Here is an 18,979-nt window from a genome sequence, read left to right as displayed (position 1 = left end):
GTCCTCTCTCTCCACACACCTGTTGGGTTGAGTTATTGGTAGTTATGTGCACGTGCTCTGGAAGCAGAGCGCGAGAAGGTCCTCGAGGGCTAAGCTCCTCTATTGTGATGGTTTAACGGGGTGGTGTGTTCTGACGGAGGCAGCGTTGGCAGTGCGGGGTGCGCTCCGTCGGGGTTACACATTCAGCCTTTATGTTTCACACTAACCTAATGGATCTGGAACTATAAAACCAGCGTGTGCCCAGATAGGTTGATCTTTACAGGACCGCTCCGCAGCGCCACACCCCTCTCCTCTCCAAATGGGAACCCCCGGTCGCTCCACAAGTTCCTGCGCCTGCCTCTTCCTCTGGAGATTGCATTTCACTCTGTTTAACTCTGAGAAACAAACTGGAATCTGACGGGAGGCTGAGCGGCCGCCAAAGCACTGCTCAGCGCCACCCAGGGTCTGGGTTACAGCCTCAGGGCGGGGAGGGGGCGGTTGCAATGATAGAGGCACATGGACTGCCAGCCGAGACAGCAGTCATGTGCAGAGAGAGAGCGGACACACGCTGCCAGAGACAGCACGACTCCGCCGAAAAATGAACGTGCAGCTACAGCGAGATTCATAGCGCTATAGACGGATCACTTACAGCTATACGGAGACTACCACTGCCAGAGACGGACAGCTGTACGGAGACACACCCTGCTAGAGACGGACAACTCGCAGCTGCATGGTCCGGAGACACCCAGTGACTGACCGCCTACACCTGCAAAGAGACATGCACCGACAGTGAGAGTCTAACTACCCAGGAATAGCTTGAAGCTGCGCAGCGACATTCACTGAGGTGCTACCTAGCCCCAAGATTGAATGAACTGCCAGCTATAGAGAGACGCCAGCTCCCAGTGGCTGCTTAACTTCACCAAAAATTCCGTTCACGGTTAAAAGAGACGCACGCTGCATCCCAAAGAGACAAGACGCTGCTGCCAAGGCCCCAGAGACTTACTTGCATCGAGAGAGAGAGAGAGGAGGGGGGGGAGGGCTGACACAAAACCTCTAGTGTAGGCCTGACCGTGCGAGGGAGACCCTCACACAGTGTGAGAGCTCCCGATTCTCTGAGTGTGAGCGAGCTTCTGACACGCAGTGTGAGAGAACGCTTGACACTCCGAGTGTGAGAGCACACGCTGGGAGACTTCTCGCTTCACATAGAGGGAGAGAAGCCACACTGCCCCTACGAGACAGCTCCTGAGCTGACATCTACAAAGTGAGACAACTTCTGTTACCCACAAAGTGACTCGGAAGAAACTGCACGGGACCGTGAGCACCTGTTTTGCGGAGGTCCCTTCCTTCGGGGTCCCTGAGTCATGACTCTGATAAAACTGGGGGTTCGCTGCCTCAGAACCCTTCCTCGGGGCTCCAGGGGGGCCTTATATGTTGGGGCCACCCGAGCCTGGAGCGGGGGCTCCATCACTGCATACATGCCCGAGGCTGCCTCCTTCCCGGAAGTGGTGGACCCTCTAAGTCTGTACAGGATGTCGGTGGAGAAGGCCGGGACATTTTGGGGAGCCCTAGCCAGGAGCCGGCTGATGTGGCTGCACCCTTTCCAGACCGTGCAGGAGGGGGACTTTAGCGGGGGCCAGGTGAAATGGTTCCCAGGGGGGCAGCTCAATGTGTCAGGTAAGCGGTGAAGCCCTGAAGGCTCAATGGTAGGGTTGTGAGAGGGAGGGGAGGGTGCTGACTGGTAGAAGGACAAGGGAAGGATTATGAGGGAGGATTGTTTAGAGTGAATACTTCGGAGGTTTTGGGGAGACACGTGGGACCCCAGCCTTTTTACTCCACTCTGTTGAGTTGTAGGTAGGTTTGAGATGTGGGAACCTCCATGCACACTTTACACACAGTGAGCGCTTAATTGGTACCGGTGGTTGCTTTTGGTTGGTACAACCACTTATTTTTGGGGATCAGGACTTATTATTCATAATCAGAATTTGACTTCAAAGCAGGATAAAAAGGCAGTTAAACTAGAAAAGGGGGGAGGAAGGAAAATACACGAGGACAGAAGAAAGTTGGGATGAAAGGAATTTATAGGAGTGAGACCAGGAGACAGGAGGCTTAGGGTGGTGGAAGAAAAAAGCACATGAGGAATTAAGTGTAGGCAGTCCAGCTATTCCGCAATCCCAGTATTCGGCAGCGCTTGGAGTGGCCTTAAAAAAAAACTTTGGGCACTGCCGCTTTTACTTTTTATAATATTAAACACTTCTCACAGGCTTCTTAAGATGTCTGAGGCACAGAGCTAAATGTCTGAGGATCTAGCATGCTAAAAGGACATTAAGAGAGACATTGGGGTGAGACATTGTTGCACAGAGGGAGAGTGGGGACAGAGATGGTAGGGGAACTGGAAGCAGAGGATGTAACTGTGGGAGGTGCTGGATGAGAGAATGAGATGCAGATAGCAAGAAAAGGCAGCAGAGAGATTAGCTATAGTACAGAAGAGAATTCACATCATGGGGATACAGCAGTTAGTTTAGAAGGCAGAGACACAGTTGTGGCTTAAGATGCAGTAAATTTGTGGTTGCTTAATGAGATGAAGAGACTACAGCAGGTTAATATGATGGCTGGACAGTGGCAGTCTGAGATGACACATATCCGGGGAATAGTGAGACCTTTGAGAGGCACCAGAAGGTTGGGATAGTGGCTAGTTTGAGGTAGCAGAAAGTGGTGTATTGACAGTGGTACATTGAGATGCGGGAGAAATGACGGTAGTGCGAGATGGTGGTGGGACCAGAGTACAGTAATATGGTGACCAGAGAGGGGTAGCTTGAAATGGGAGAGACAGAGGGAGGTGGAAACGGTGTATAGACAGTGGAAGACTGGGAATGTGTAAAAACAGTGGGGACTGATGTTGTGGAGAGACAGGGTTTGCTGCGATGAGGAAGAAAGGGTGATAAACCGAGATTATTGAATAAACCTGGGGTTGTAGGTGGTGATGGCCAGTAAGGGATGGAGATGGTATGCTACTGTCAGATTTTTGGTATTGGCATGCCTTGCAGTTGCAATGAGTAATTAGGAAGCAGACATTCTAAGATGGTGAGTCCCTGCACTTCTTTTCGTCCGTATCAAGCAGGCAGTACTTGCAAGTGGTAGAAATGGTGGATATGCTCCGTTATGAATGTCTGTGAGACTGGGTGATGATGGAAGGGCATTCTGGGATAGTGAGGTGATAGAATAGTGAGAGATGGAAGTGATGGAGCATACTGTGGTGTTGAAGGTGCTTGAGATAAGTGTTCAAACGTGTGAAGGATGGTGGTTTTCTATGTGGTGCATGTGTAGGGCGTACCAGAGGGGAAGGTAAATAATGGAAAACTCCAGAGGATGTAGCCAGTGCAAGTATGGGAAGGACAGAGAGAGTGGGTGGGAGACATTGTTGCTTTGATGGACTGTAGAGACAAAGGTGGTGGAAGAATCCTAATCCCAGGTTGGAATTGAGGGAGATGATGGATGGGTCAAAGGGACAGATTAAACATAATCAACTGTTTACACTTTACTCAACTCCTGATGGACAACTCACTCATCAGTGCACACTCCTGTTTTGCCCACTCGCATGGAAATCTCCTTCTTGTCATTCTGGTCATGGATGCAGATATTCCCCTCCTCTCCCAACAACAATCTCTCACCCTCTACTAAGTTTTCATAATCACCCCTATCACACCTGCCCCCAAGCCTCCCACCACTAACAGAAAGTTGACAACCAACTTTATTCCACCAACAGCCTCGGTCCACTTCACGACTCCAGTTCATGTAGCCATTTAAAAGTGCCATCTCGTGAAATATGTCACAACAGATCTGTTAAAATAACTTCACCGAAGGTAGGTTCCAATGAAGTGTTTATTCAAGGAACAAGGTTCAACACGGAAGCGGTGCCGACACTCAAATGCGACCGCGTCTGCCGTCACCTCTTTAACCGTCTCTGCACACAACATTCTGTTCCCCGGCCAGCCCCAACAATTCCATGTTCAACATTCCGTCCTAAACGCCACACATCTTTCCCCCAACAAATTTAAAAACAAAGATTAGAATACAATCGGTTATAAGGTTTTAAAATACAATTGGTCATGGATGAACATATGATACAAAATCCCCAACAATTTCATTACATACAGTACAAAATAACAGTATTTATATGATAAACTAGTTAGTTGCATAGTCATCCAGATAGGCAGGTGTCTTTCTTTCCCTTCTACTACATCGTAGCAAACCATTCTCACAGCCACCATTACCCTCTTGAACATTACTATCCACCTCACCCGGTACATCCTCCATTAGGTACCCATTACACCCTCCTGAACATCCATCATCATACCTACATATAGACAAGCGTCTCACATTCCAGATTCTGCCATCATCCAACTTGACCGCATTCCTCAAGACGTTAACAATTTTCCTTGGCTCCGACCAACTTGGCCTTCCCTTATCAACATTCCCTGGTAACTTATCTCAAACACTTTGTCCCACCGACAACTCACACACACTAGATTTCACATCATGGTACAATTTGGTGTGCAACTGATAAGTTCGCACAAAGTCTCTCATCCCCTTATCGCATTCTACACCAAATTTCACTTGATTCCTTTCCATTAACCACCACGGAACCAAACTGGTAGACGGTTTCCTTCCTCTCAACAATTCAAAAGGTATTTTGCCAGTCACAGAATGAGTAGTCAATCTGTACGATATAAGCATGTCTCGTACAGATCGTTTCCATGGAATGACAGATTTTAAAGTCAACTGTATCATTTCTTTAATTACCAAATTAAATCTTTCAACTTGGCCAATCGAAGAAGGATTGTATAAAGCAACTCTGGCATGTTTTATTTCATACTGTGGCAAGAACCGTGACATCCTCGTAGAAGTGAATTGTACTCCATTGTCCGATACTAGTACTTCTGGTACCCCTTCCCTGGAAAATACACTCTCCAAAAATTCAATTACAGTTTCCGTTGAGACCTTGTTCACAAATTCCAATTCAGGCCATTTTGAAAAATAATCCACCAAAACTATAGCATAAGCTTCTTTAGCTGGCAAAGTGGAAAATGGCCCCACAAAGTCAATTCCTAACTTACTCCAAGGGAATCAAAGGTGCAGTGCACGCTTTCGCACTTTTATCACTTAGCGCACAAACCAAACAATTTCTTACAAATCTGTCGATCATAACATCAATTCCGTGCCACCAGAAAAATTCCTTCACTTTCCATTTATTCCTTGACATACCACTGTGATCAACATGACTCTTTCTTACAATAACTTCTCGTAATCCCTTCGGAGGAACAATTCTATCACCTCTCAAAATCACTTCACCACAAACGCCGAGCTCATCCTTCAACTTCCATAAGGTAGCGCTTTCACCTCTCAACATACGTTCGGCAGGCCAGCCATTCAATATGTAACCTTTCACCATCTGCATTTCATTATCTTTTATCATTTCTCGATCCCATTCCTGTTCTGTCAAAACTCCTTGTTCCGCTCCATCATGAGGTTCCAAACCAGACAGCACATCCTCATAGGTAAAAGCAACATCACACTCCACTTCAACATTCTCACCCTCAATCGGCAACCGTGACAACCCATCAGTGACAACCCATCAGCCCAGGTATGTACTCCACCTCAAAAAAATACATTTGTAACTTAGAAGCAAGTCTTGGTGACAAATTCTTCCCTCCAGCAGGACGTAGAATATTCACCAACAGTTTATGGTCCATACACCATTTGAATTTATTTCCCCAAATGTACAACCGGAATCTTTGCACAGCCCAAGTTTCAGCCAACATCTCCTTCTCAATCACTGAATAGTTCTTTTCAGATTGCGAGAGCGTTCGAGACGCGTAGGCTACGATCCACTTCTCATGTCCCTTCTTTTGGGAAAGAATGGCTCCAATACCATAACTACTAGCATCAACAGCAATTTCTCAATCCATATTAGTTACAAAAGTTTTCAAACATGGGGCTTGTAACATTTCATGCTTAATACATTTGAAACATAAACTTGGCTCAGGAGCATCCATAATAGCCTTTACATGACCTATTTTTGGACGAATCCCTTCTCGAGAAATAATGTGACCTAAGTACTCTACTTGCTTTTGGCCAAATTTGCATTTTTCCTTCCTTACAGTCAACCCATTTTCCTGAAGTATGACCAAAACATCCTTCAACACCTTATTATGTTCAGATCTATCCTTGCCATAAATCAAAATGTCATCTTAGAATACCCTTGCATTCGGCACCACACTGAAAATTCTATTAATCTCCCTCTGGAAAACAGCAGAGGCACTAGCAAGACCAAAAGGCATTCTTCTATATTGGAATGAACCTTCCGTTGTTATGAATGCAGTGTAATGTTTAGAACAATCATCTAATTCAATCTGTTGATGGGCTCTGGATAAATCTATGGTAGAAATACCGAGGCTTGGCTTACAGGTGATACCAATTCTTGAAAATTTGGCAGCGGAAATGTGTCAACCCAAATAGCTTCATTCAAAGTCCTCAAATCGACACACAACCTAAGATCTCCATTCGCTTTCAAAGAAATCACCACAGGTGAAATCCAATCTGAATTCTCGATGGGTTCTATGATATTCCTTCCACACAAATCCTTCAACATTTCCATAAGCTTAGACCTATAATTCAGGGGCACATTTCGCACCTTATGCCTTACAGGAGTTGCATTTTCTCGCAATATGATTCGGTGTTTAAAGCCATTAAGCTTACCCAAGGATTCTGAAAACACCACAGGAAAACTCTTAACTAATTCAACTCCTGTTCTAAATCGTGCCCAACTACAGTATACACTGGAGTCATTTTCGTAGAGTCAATTTTTATACCCAATTTTTTTATATGTGGCCACCAAGAATTAACCGTCCTTTCTCAGCCACATACAATTTACCTTCACATTTCCTCCCTTGAAACTGAATGTGTACATTTACATAACCCAATATGGGAATTCTATGCCCTGTATAACTACCTGGATTCACATCGGTTGGAAACAATTCTACCAGGCCATAATTTCTTAAACATATCCATACACATAATAGTGAACCAAGCACATGAATCAACCATTGCTATTACTTCCACTGCATCAAAAAATAGTCTGCACGTAGGTAATTTGGAAGGATTACACTCAACATCACTATTGTCCTCAAGGACACTCAAAATATCTTGAATCTTATTATCATCCATTTCATCATGCTCAGACACATAACTAATACCCCTTGTATTATTTTTGCATACTTTTCTGAAATGGCCAACTTTTTTGCATGCATTACATATTTTACTTAGAGCCGGACATTTCTTAAAATTTGCTAGGTGATCCCCAGCACCACACGTATAATATTGCTTTGCACCATTTTTTTTTCCGGTCCAATTTCTTTCCACATCCCTTAGAATCCTTGTTCATGGAACTGACAGCAACAGCTCCCAGTTCAGAATCACTAAAATTCCTTCTGACAGTTTGAACACACTTCTCCGATACTTCAATAGTTCTTGCTACTTCATTTGCGCCCCTAAACGTTAGGTCACCGCTACATGACCATAACTTCTCCTATATTTTGCAAGCTTTGGTCTTCATTAGTAATTGGTCTCTTAGAACCTGGTCATAAGATGTTTGCTCAAATTTGCAAGTGACGGCTAATCTTCTAAGTGGCGCCACAAATTGATCAATAGATTCATCATCCTGTTGCATCCTCGAACAGACCTTATACCGTTCCAACATCACATTAATTCTCCTACCATAACGTTCTTGCTTCTGTTTCTTAGCAAGCTGGTATACATCCACTTCCCCAGTATTATCCATCTGTGGTAGGTTTTTAAATTCACGTAAACCAATTGCACCAAGTCTGTGCTTTAATAATGCTAAATATCTTTCTGGGGACCTTTCTTGATCTTCCAAAACCTCCACGTATGCTTCAAACATATCGACCCACAATTCCCATTGAATGGGTGGTTCGCCAGGTTCCGATAAGAAGAATGGTGGAGGTTGAATACTCGACATTTCAGTTGTGACTAAGCAATGAGTGAAGGAAGAAGATGAAAGAGAGGAGAAAAAAATTCAATAATGTTTTATTCTATAAAGTTGTACTAGTACTTCCACCTTCTTTCTAATTAATCTTCACTCAAAATGGCCAGACGAATGATCCAAAACTGCAACAATGGTGTGTCACTCGTTACTATAGCAACATAGAACACCTTCTCTTGAGCTTCTTGAAAGGCACGTAGGACTCAATATGAGTCACTGCATTACTATGGCAACCATAGTAACGGATGCGCGTTAAAAATAGCCTTCTGCTGACTTGGCAAGAAAAAAAAAGCATTCAACGTGTAAACGCATTGCTATAGTAACCATGCTGTGCTAGACCGAGCCTGTCTGAATAGTACACAATGTGGAAGAAAGCAACACACCCACAGAGGCCGGAAATCAGGGGACACGCACACAAGATCGGACGTTGTGAAAGAATCAAAGGGTATGTCACACCCCTTACGAGGTCACAGGCGTCGACACACTCCTGCGAAGCGCCCTGCGTCCCTTGGAAATCACAGCTTGAAGAAATGCCGGCACCGCTATGAAGATCCCACTCGTCGCCACTGTTAAAATAACTTTGCCAAAGGTAGGTTCCAATAAAGTGTTTATTCAAGGAACAAGGTTAAACACGGAAGCGGTGCCGACAACCAAATGCGACCGCGTCCGCCGTCGCCTCTCCAACCGTCTCCGCACACAACATATCTGTTCCCCGGCCAACCCCAACCATTCCATGTTCAACATTCTGTCCCTAACGCCACAAGATCTCAACAAGAAGCAGAAATCATCAGATGAGGCTACATTCTAGCATGCCCATTGGTAGTTGAAAGAGATGCAGGTCTAGCTAAAAAGAACTGACTTTTTTTCTACATTGGATGGCCCTTCAAAGACACTCAGTAAACATAATGGAGTGCCGTCTTTCCCCTCACACTTGCAGTCCTAATGCCACTCAAGCACAATCCTAGGTCACCCTTGAAATTTGCAGCATGGAGACTCAACTGCACTCTGCTGTACAAAAAGAGAGAGACCGAGCTGAAAACCCAGCCGATTACAGGTTGGTCTTTCTTATCTTCACATTGGAATTGAACTCTGCAGAATCGATTTACCTCCAAGAACCAGTCACCTCCCAGCTCAGTTGCCTTTAACGCCTTGTCCTAGCCATATGTTTTTTTTATTAGCAGCTTCTGATTTTGCCACCCTCGCCTCCAAATCATGACTATATGAAGCACCTTCAGTTTACTGCTGATTTGGCCTTCAACCTTCTTACACCATTCCAGCTATCTTCTCTGACTCCCATGCTTCTTCCGAGAACCGATCTTCAGATGTGCGACCCCAGGCAGCTTGTGCACACTGTTCCACACAGCCACACAATAATCATGTTTTTGGCTCTAGTTTCTAGTGTCCTCTCTCCTCAAGACTTTAATCCCTCCTGCTCTAAACTGCTGCTGTTTTGCCCCTACCAGAGAAACATAAGACTCACGCACACCCTGCCTCCTTCTGCCCTCTTTCCTAGGTGTAATTTTTTAGGGTTGAATATCTGTGTTCAGTGACTCGTGCCACATCTAGACAGATAGCCAGGTAATCCTCCTGCATTATAGTCTAGGCCTCTGTCATCTTCCTACTTGTTTCATCCTCTCAGCATGGTCCACAGTGTAATTCACCAGCTTCTTGCAAGGAGCACTTGCTTCACTTAGCACTAGTGGGGTAGCTGGCATTTGGTTTCCTGCTAGCCCCCTGAGAGTTCTTTCTCTGCCTCCTGGTGCTCGTCTCAATTGACAAAGCTCTACCTGTTGAAGGCACAGTCCTGGACCTCTACTGTTCATGCTCTGTAGCACTGCTATTAGGGCATAATTTTCCCATTCAGCTTCTTGTATACAGAAATAACAAATTATCAGATACAGCTGCTCCAGCATCTACTCTCGCATCTCAGATCGTCTAATAACTAGACTAGTTGTGGTTGGTGATCTTTGGTAGTGGTGGGTGTAATATCTGCTCTGAATTCCAGTAACCAAGCAAAGTGAGTAAGCCTGTCATTGAGGGTTAAATGAGGTTCTTCCCCAAGAAAAGTTTGGAAATGAAGAGCACCAGATAATCAATTTTAAAGCCCAATTTTCACATTACTTTGCTAAAAGCCATTGGCTATGAAAGGGGGCTGATATTAGATTAGAGCACTTTCATAGTGTGCCAATTAGGCCTAAAGCTTTCAGAGAGCTGACTCAGTTTATTTCAAAATATGCTTTGGTGACACCCCTCCCTATCTAAGTTAAAGATTACCTTCAGGGTGCAATTGACCGCTTCTTGTGATAATCACCCCCGCACACCAACAATTGTATACAATATATCAGTACCTGAATGTAGCCATTAATGCTGTCCATATATCATGGATTCTCCATATTTCAAAACATGCCTCCAATATGCCAGGGCCTGTGTTTTGTGACAGATACCATCCCATATGTCAAGAATTATCATCAGTAGTCCAGTGTATGGCCAACAGCAGGTTCACAAGCATCTCTCTCTCTCTCTCTCTCTCTCTCTCTCTCTTTCTCACACACACACTCTTTATCACACACAAACCTACACTTTCACACTTTCTCTTTCTGTCATCTTCAGTCATTCATTCTAACTCGCACTACACTTACTTTCACTCCCTCACTCACTTCCTCTTTCTCTGTTATTCATTCTCACTGAACTCTTCACTCCATCTCACGCTGTTACACACAAGCAACTCACGCCCCCCAACACTTTAACAAGCACACATACTCTTACTGACTCTTTCACTCATTGACTGTCAGTCATTCTAATTCAGATACAGACAGGTAGCTCACTGATTCTCAGTTGCACTCACTCACACAGTCATGCCACTGGGGTGGCAAGGGTGCCATGGGCCCTAATGCAAGCATGTTAAATGGGACCCTTTTACATTGCTGTGATGTAAAACGTCCATAATTAGGGTGCAGATTTCCCCTCACAGCCCTGGCCCCTGGTGCCACTGCACATAATGCTGACACCTAATCTTAATGAGGCTACTGGATTCGGATAGCAGAATCGCCTGAATTGTGGGGAACTGAGTCCGATCCTACACCATTTGACAACTGGCGGCCTAATCTAGGTTTTCCAGCTAACTAGCAACACCTCATCTCTGCCCAAGAGCAGGGATGATTGTGACAACCAGGCGCATGACAGAAATGACTCCTTAGGGGAATTGTGGTCGATCAGTTCTCATCCTTTTCTCTCAGTTACGTTAGTCTCACATTTGCAAAGACAAACGAAGACAGAGAATTGTTCAAAAAGGTTTTATTGACTTAACTGCATCTTAGACAAAATGGCATGAAATGCACTAAGATGATAACACACTAGAAGGAAATGTTGACAAGAAGAGTGAAACACAAGAACAGTCCCACCATACTGTCACTATGCATAATATATGTGGTTCCTGTCGAAGGTGTGTTAGAGCACAGCGTGATAAACCCTAATCCACCCTTCAGGTTTCCCCTCTGGGAAGACATCACACCCCATCCCTGAACTAGGAGGCCTGTTGTCTAGAAAGACACCATTGCCATGTAGGCCAGGGTTACGGTAGTCTAAGCAAGCAGCTGTAGTGTAGGCAATCAACATGCAGTCGTGGTCCTCTGGCTGGAATCTCTGTAATGCACCATTGATAATTATGTGCTTGGATTGCACACACTTGTATGTGGTGGTTTTAGAAGAGTGTGGTATATATGTTGCTTTTGGATTCTGTTGACGATGGGTGTCAGAGTTCCTTTCAGAGGCTCATGGTGCAAGAAGGAGCCACTGTGCCAAATTGTTGGGGTTGAGGCCTTTGACTACTGATGTCCTGTGGTCCAACCTACAATGGGATTTGAGCAACTCGGCCAATTACCCCTTCAGCACTTGATTCTCAGTGGTAGCGTGATCAAAGGCTTCTCAGGGAGTAAGTAGGTGTAGGGTGAACACAGACTCACAACTCAAAATACATCCAGGAAACTCAAAAAATGATTGTCCAGTCAAATATTTACTTTTATATAAAAGGTAGTATTTGTATACAAATACAAATTATGATACAGCACACCACAAATAATACGTACTTTCTTCTCAAGGCAAGACCACTAGTGTTCCACGGGTCAGCTTTTTAAGTCCCGCCTCCCCATCCAAGGTCCACTGTTATTCCCCAGTTACATGAGGTGACTTTGAAGCTAGGCCGCTAGTGAGCTTAAGTCTTAGAAGTTCCACAATAGCTTGGTGAAGTCAAAATGTCCCCATGTCGTAGAATTAATTCAGAGCAAATTCTCCCTAAGGCCCTGCAGCCTGGTATTCAGTCTTACCTGTTGTTGCTGAAATGGCGGTGCTGAGTGTTCAAGCATGCTTCTGTGGTCTTGTGTTGAGCAGAAATCTGGATTATGTGCGGTCAGGCAACAGGCGTCCCAGCCCTCCTCCGCTCCCACAGAAAGACTTCTTGAATCTGACAGTTGTTCCTGGTTCTCCTGGCGTTGAATTGTTGCTTTTTTTCTGTGGGTCATGGCCTGCTCAACCTTCATGGCTGCAAGCTGTCTCAGGGCAGCAGCACTTTCACTTTCACGCCGCCCCTCCTTTGTGGCATACCGTGGGGTACTAATAGTGGCACACAGGGTGACGACCCCTTCAGATCACAGCACTGCACCGGGCGACAGTCCTTCTCTTGTCACAGCAATGCACTAGTTTTCTCAGGCCGAGACCAGTTCCAATAAGGAGACTGCCCTCCTCAGGGCACAATGCTGCATAGGGTGACGGCCCTTCTCTTGTTGCAGTGGGGCACCAAGGGCGATGACCCTTTTGTTTTTTCAGAGAAAGACCCACATCTAGCATATGGGGGTATCAACAGTGCACATGGACAGATGCCAGACTAGTGCAGCAGTTCCAATGGACCAAAACCTCACACTCCTCTCCTGGGATCTACTCAGCAGGATCCTAACAGGCCCTTGCTCCCTCCAGGCGTTCTTCTCTTCACAGTGCCCACTGGTCTTGGGCCATGCAGAAGCTGGTGCTTCAAGCTCCAGGCACTGGTTCCTGATTCTCTTGGGTCATGTTCACTCACCCTGCATTGGGGACTGGCAGGCTCTTAGTCCTCAGTCCTGGTCACAACAGGCAGAACTCGGGCTGAGCGTATCCATGCTGATGTACGTCTTTGGTTTGACAATTTAGGGGCCTCAAGCTCCCAGTGGCGGTTGCTGCCAATCTAAGGGGGTGACGGGAGTGCGAAGTTGTTAAGGAAATAATGATTTTTAAAACAAAATTTTTAAAGACTTATCTGCCGCTGCTGGTGCCTCTGTGCTCCTCTCTTCCCAGCATGGGCCACAAGCACAGACTTCCCACCCAATCCAGATGCTGCGCTCATGCTATACCCAGCATGAGAGCAGTGCCGGATTGTCTGACGCTCGCTCAGGCACAGGAAGGAGTCTGTGCCTTTTCTCCGCCTGGCTGTGTTACACAGAAGGGTTGAAGTGAGATAAGTGCGCATGCTGGTTTTCCATCCTAAGACGACCGGCCAAAATGACATGCACATTTACAGTGCTCACCACTCCTCCTCCCTGCCATGGCCCAACCCAGCCTGCGCTAGATTCCATTGGCTCAGTCAGTCAAAAATAAAATAGTTTTATTATCATTTTATTTTTCACTGACTGACTCTGAGCCAGGGGGGGGGGCGTGACTCTTCTCCGCAATTAAATAGGAGCCACCCCTTCAAGCCCCTTTTTGTATAATACATTTCCAGAAACAAATGTGATTTAGTGTCTATTCTCTTGAAGTTCATGTTTGGTGGCTGACCACCTTTGAAGTGACGACTCCTTTGTTTAGTTCTTCCTCCAGAGAGCAGTCTATCACAGCAAGATAGTCTCCAATCTTGGTAACTCCAAAACAGGCCATGGAAGTGACTAGAGGTTCACACCTCGATATCAGCCTGAGTGATATCTGCATCTAAAGGTTACCAGAGGGCCCCACCCCTACTCTTTATCATTCCCTTATAAGCCCCATTTCCTTCCTGAGATGTGTCCCACCCATTTTGGCCAGTGAACTCTTACAAAATAAAAAAGCCACTTTTGAAGCATGCTAATAAACCTGCACTTCCTTCCTTCAGTGTGAGTCCCACCGAGCTTACTCAATCTGCAAATCTGTCTGGGGACAATCCACATGCTTTTCCAGCAAGCCCTGGGATTAGCAGCCTGGACCCACAGTCCTTGTGCACTGTAGCGCTCACAGGCACTTGTGCATTCTTAGCGCTGCACTCAACAACATGTGTACCTGTCCATGTACTGCTGCTACTGGCACACATACATAACAGCTCACCATGTAAAGAATCGGGTAGGGGCCTTTCTGTACTGTTGCCAAGCGCATACGTAACAGCACCCCATGTAAAGACACACGTGCAGGTCTCGCTGTACTGCTGCTATGGGCACACATACATAACAGAAAGAATGAATGGAATGGTGAGAGGCTGATTGAAAGGGTTGATGGATAGATGGAGACCTGGATGGATGGGTGAAAGTGTGTATGGTTGGATAGATAAAAGGTGGAATGGTAGATGGATAAAAACGAATGGATCCAGGGTTAAAAGGATGGATGAACTGTTTGAAGTGTCAGTGGAAGGATGGATAGATTAAATATTTAAAGGGTGTAGAGATAGGTGGTCAGAAGGAGAGAGAATGGGACATCTTCTAGGGTGATTAGGGCTTACTCCGCTCATTCGATGACATCTGATGTATTGCTTGAAGTGAGAGCATTTAAATATTTTAACTACTCCCTTGTCATCCGACCCCCTCATCAACCTTCACCTCCACCAGGGCACAAAGGGGTCCATCTAGCCCCCAAAAAACGAGATATATAGCAACTCCTCAAAGGGCCACTCTGCTGAGGGCTTGGGAGATGGCACTGTGGGATGGGGTGCAGGAGTATGGGCAAGAGCCAACACCCGTCCCCTGGAAAACCATCCAGTGGGAGCCCAGAGAAGGCACAAAGGACATGAGGCCAAGGGCTAAGGTTTTTCAAGCTGAAGGGGGGGAAGGCATGGCCTCAGAGCTCGATCACACCACTCTGACCCTGGTGAAGTTTCATAGGCTTGAGGATGGGACTCCAGCACACTCAATGAGGCACTCCTCACTCACGTCACTCATAATTGGTCTGGCTGGAGGTAGCATGCAGACGGACAGACTGCTGGTACCAGTAGCCTCAGTCTAGCGGAGGCAGACTCGACCACTAGCTCAACAGAGGGCACCGAGATGCTGACCTCAATGGTGAAGCACCCTCAACAGCACAACCAGCACACACCCACCATCCTCACCCTTGTTGCCACATATTCTCTTTTACAAACACATCACATCACCGGTCCCCCCAACTCACCCCCAACACTATACAATCACTGCGTGTCATACTGTAGTACACCAGTGTGTTGCAAGCACCGCAAACGTTACACACTACACGCCTACCACTTGTCCACAGGGACTTTACTATCTCACACACACTGTCCCAACAATGACATGCCATCTTATTATGCATAAGAACTGGGGCTTTAAATGTGCCACCACTCATACCCAACGGTACTTCTTACTGTTCAGTATCAGATTATTTGCATTATTACCCAGGATTTCCTGGTGTTGGGAATTTCTTGGTCAAACACAGCAGGGTCCATTCAGGAGCTGCACTGTTGACTACAATGACACTGTCGGCCTGCAGCTGTGCACACGCTGGAATTTAGGCAGCCCGCACAGAAGAAAGCGGAAAACAATAAGTTTAAAATGTCTTTAGTCCCGAGTGAGCCATTTGTGTGCATGTTTGCTGGGGGGGGGGGGGGGGGGAAGAGATAGAGAATCGAGACATTCTGAGGAGGTATTGTAAAGGAAATGTGTGGAATGCTTTCTGTGTGCCCCTGTGCGTGTGTCTTTGTGAGTGTGTGCCTGCACTCAGGAATGTCTAGGTGTTGTGTCCAGTGCAAACGAACAAGAACAGTACGGCATCAAGAAGCTGCAGACAGCATCAAACCAGGAAACAGTAACATTACGTTGCGTTTGTCTTTCAGTTTTTTTTTTTGGAACACGTTAACCTATTTTCTTTGTTTATCACGTGTTTTGTTCTGTTATGCAATGAAGTAATTATTCATGATTCTGTGCCAAAGTCTCTTTTGCTAGATGCTGGCGCAGTCCTACCATTTACCCAATGATGCTAACAGTGCTGTTGCAAGAACGGCTTGGTAGTTTAGAGGCTTCTTCCATTCTGGTTTAGGGCCTCTTCCCTCCTGCAGGTCTTCACGACGCTCTTTATCAGCGTATGTAAAGGTTAATGTCTCATCCATATCATGTTGTAAAGAACGGCTGGCCCCTAAAAGACACCCCTCCACAGCTTATTCACAGTGTGCGGCTACATCCAGCCTGGGCCTCTTCGTGTGTTTTGGTCCTCAGCTGATGAGTGCTCTCAAATTCAGCAAAGCGAAGGGAGAACTAAAGATGCACTTTCAGTTAATTTAGTAAACTAACTCCGTATTATGCCATTTGCAGTGTAACTTCATAACAAATACATATACATTATGTACATCCGGCTATTTGTGAAATATTTTCTGTTTTATCTTGAAGAAACACATGCCTCTCCATCTGTTGCAATCACATTTACTCCTCAAAGAGGCTGGTAACTATTTAATGAGGTGTACAGTTAATTATCTGTAAATAATGTTGGGGCATTAGCAGCATTGGTCTTAGTGTATAGTGCTGTCCTCCATCCAAATACACAGTGGTAGGAGAAGACCACTGAGTGTTATGGCAGTGCCACACAAAGTGGGCCTAGTATCAGAAAGCACTGACCCAGTACGACACCTGATAGTCCAATAAACAGCAATGGCTCAAATTCACATATTTTCCTACCAACGTGGCGCTGGGATCACATCATGCTGGCCCACAAGACTAGGCAGGCCTAGCATTGCCCACAGTGAAGGCCAGTGTGCACCGTTCTTAATCTGTCAAATTCATTCTGAGGATCCTTTGGCATTGATTGGTGTCACCATTGCATGTTGCTGTAACAGACTGCATGAATATGCCCAGTGTGCGCAAGAGAAAAAGGGGATGAGCTCTTAAAGTGAGGATCATTTGAAAAAATGGTGCTGAAGAGGTTGGTTGTTTCTAAACCTGAACAGATATTGATTGGTGTCACTCAGTTAAAACGAAACAGGTAAACAGAGCACCTGTTCAAGCTACTGTGCAGAGGCTGCCCCCTCAGTATCCTAGTTAATAAAAATAGGTGGCAAAACCATGACACTTCACATTATAAGCCCCCACTGTAAACATGGCAATGGACTGGGAGTGCTAAGAGTTCGTTTTTGAGGCATACATTTAAATAATTGTATTTCCTGTAAGCTTCATCAGATTGAAGGTGTGAGCTTGAGAAAACTAACACATAATTTTGAGCTAAAAGTCTCTCACTACACCTTGAGGTTTTATGCACGAGTTTAGGTAATAAGTGCTGCTCTTTGTGAGCTCGCCCTGTTCTTTCCATAGCCTTTGTCCTCTGAGGAGCAAAGCACTGGGTAAAGTTCTACAATGGCTTAGCCGAGATCAGACAGAGCTGAGCAAAGACCCTATCCCAATGGCACAAAGTGGTGCTGGCCTAAATCCCACCAATGGTTCAAGACCAGACAAGGATGGCTTAGAAACACAGTGTTCAGCCAAGTCCACACATTACTGGCCTTAGACAGCACAGCAAGGATCAATATCGCAGAATGTTGAAAAATGCCACTCTCTATTGGGTCAAAATCATCTAGTTTCTGGCACAAAATCATTTAATTCAGGATCAAAATCACACAGAGCTTATCCAAAAATCATAGTCAAAATCATACATCAGTAAGTCAACGTCACACAACGCTGAATCAAGAGAACACAGTGCAGGTAAGTATTGCATGTTGCTGACCAACTATTACTGAGCACTTGTGCAAGATCACACAACATTGGCTTAACGTCGTACAACACTGGCACAGCATTGTACACTGCTGGCCCAGGGTCAGACAGTGTGTGCCCAGTATCAAACAGCATTTGGCCGAGGTCAGCGCAGGGCTAATATCACACAGCTGACCGCTGTGCACTGTTCTAAGCCTGGTAAGTTTGTATTGAATGTCTTAAGGCATAGACGTAATAGCGCAACTTAACCTATCCCTTTGAATGCAATGCACTACATACATAATTCAGAAAGTCATAGCAGCAGACCGGCTATTAATTACTATACATCTCTCGTGCCGCATGTGCAGAGAGAATCTGCACATATGGGAAATTTGAGACTGCTAACATGGCCAAAATGAATACTTAACAGATGGCAGCAGTGTCAGAGCCTAGCTCAGTTTGATGAGCACCTGCACTTTTTTTTTTTTACCATTTAAAGCATTGCTAGGAACACAGATACCCAAGATGACCGACCACCTCTCCCTTACCACACGTAGCCAGGGAAAAATGTTCCTGAAATCTCCTATCTATGCATTACAATACTCGCCGGAAGCTTCACAATCCTCAACTATGAGTACATTGCCGGCAGGCAGCCAAACAGTTCAGTCAACAGCACTGCCAGCTATCGTGTATTATTCACAGTTTTTCAGGCACTTAATATTGTGTCACTTACTAAGCCAGAAGGATAGCTCAGTGGGTTGAACGTAAACCGCATGTACAAATCGGGGACTGGCAGGTCACGAGGTGGAACCCCCACGAGTCCGATTGAGCCTCCCATCTTCTTGAAGGTTGGTAAATTGAGTGCCATGCATTTGGTGACGATAATGGTATTTTCAGTGCTTACAAATGGCAAATGCATTGACTGATTCTCTGTATGAACTCAAGTTATTATTGTCCAGGATGCAGCGCACTACTGATTGCCCGAGCCTGATGCCCGACTTGTAGTGCCCAACGCACCATTACACTGCCTCCGTTGGAGTATCTCCAGGGGCCGCCT

At 45.6% G+C, this 18,979-nt stretch overlaps 1 protein-coding gene across 1 annotated transcript in view; it reads left to right on the top strand.

Annotated features, from left to right (window-relative positions):
* The first annotated feature begins 357 nt into the window (after positions 1 to 357).
* The window catches only part of LOC138260219 (acetyl-coenzyme A synthetase 2-like, mitochondrial), a 164,244-nt gene continuing 145,622 nt past the window's right edge, over positions 358 to 18,979 (top strand). The window contains exon 1 of the mRNA XM_069208500.1: positions 358 to 1,653. Within this exon, the coding sequence (XP_069064601.1) occupies positions 1,341 to 1,653 (313 nt within the window). The 5' untranslated portion in view covers positions 358 to 1,340. The remainder of the gene's footprint in view (positions 1,654 to 18,979) is intronic.

The sequence above is a fragment of the Pleurodeles waltl genome, chromosome 9 (assembly GCF_031143425.1).
Source record: "Pleurodeles waltl isolate 20211129_DDA chromosome 9, aPleWal1.hap1.20221129, whole genome shotgun sequence".
NCBI classification, from domain to species: domain Eukaryota; kingdom Metazoa; phylum Chordata; class Amphibia; order Caudata; family Salamandridae; genus Pleurodeles; species Pleurodeles waltl.
Note: the sequence above shows the minus strand (reverse complement) of the source record. Positions and strands in the feature narration are given on the sequence as shown.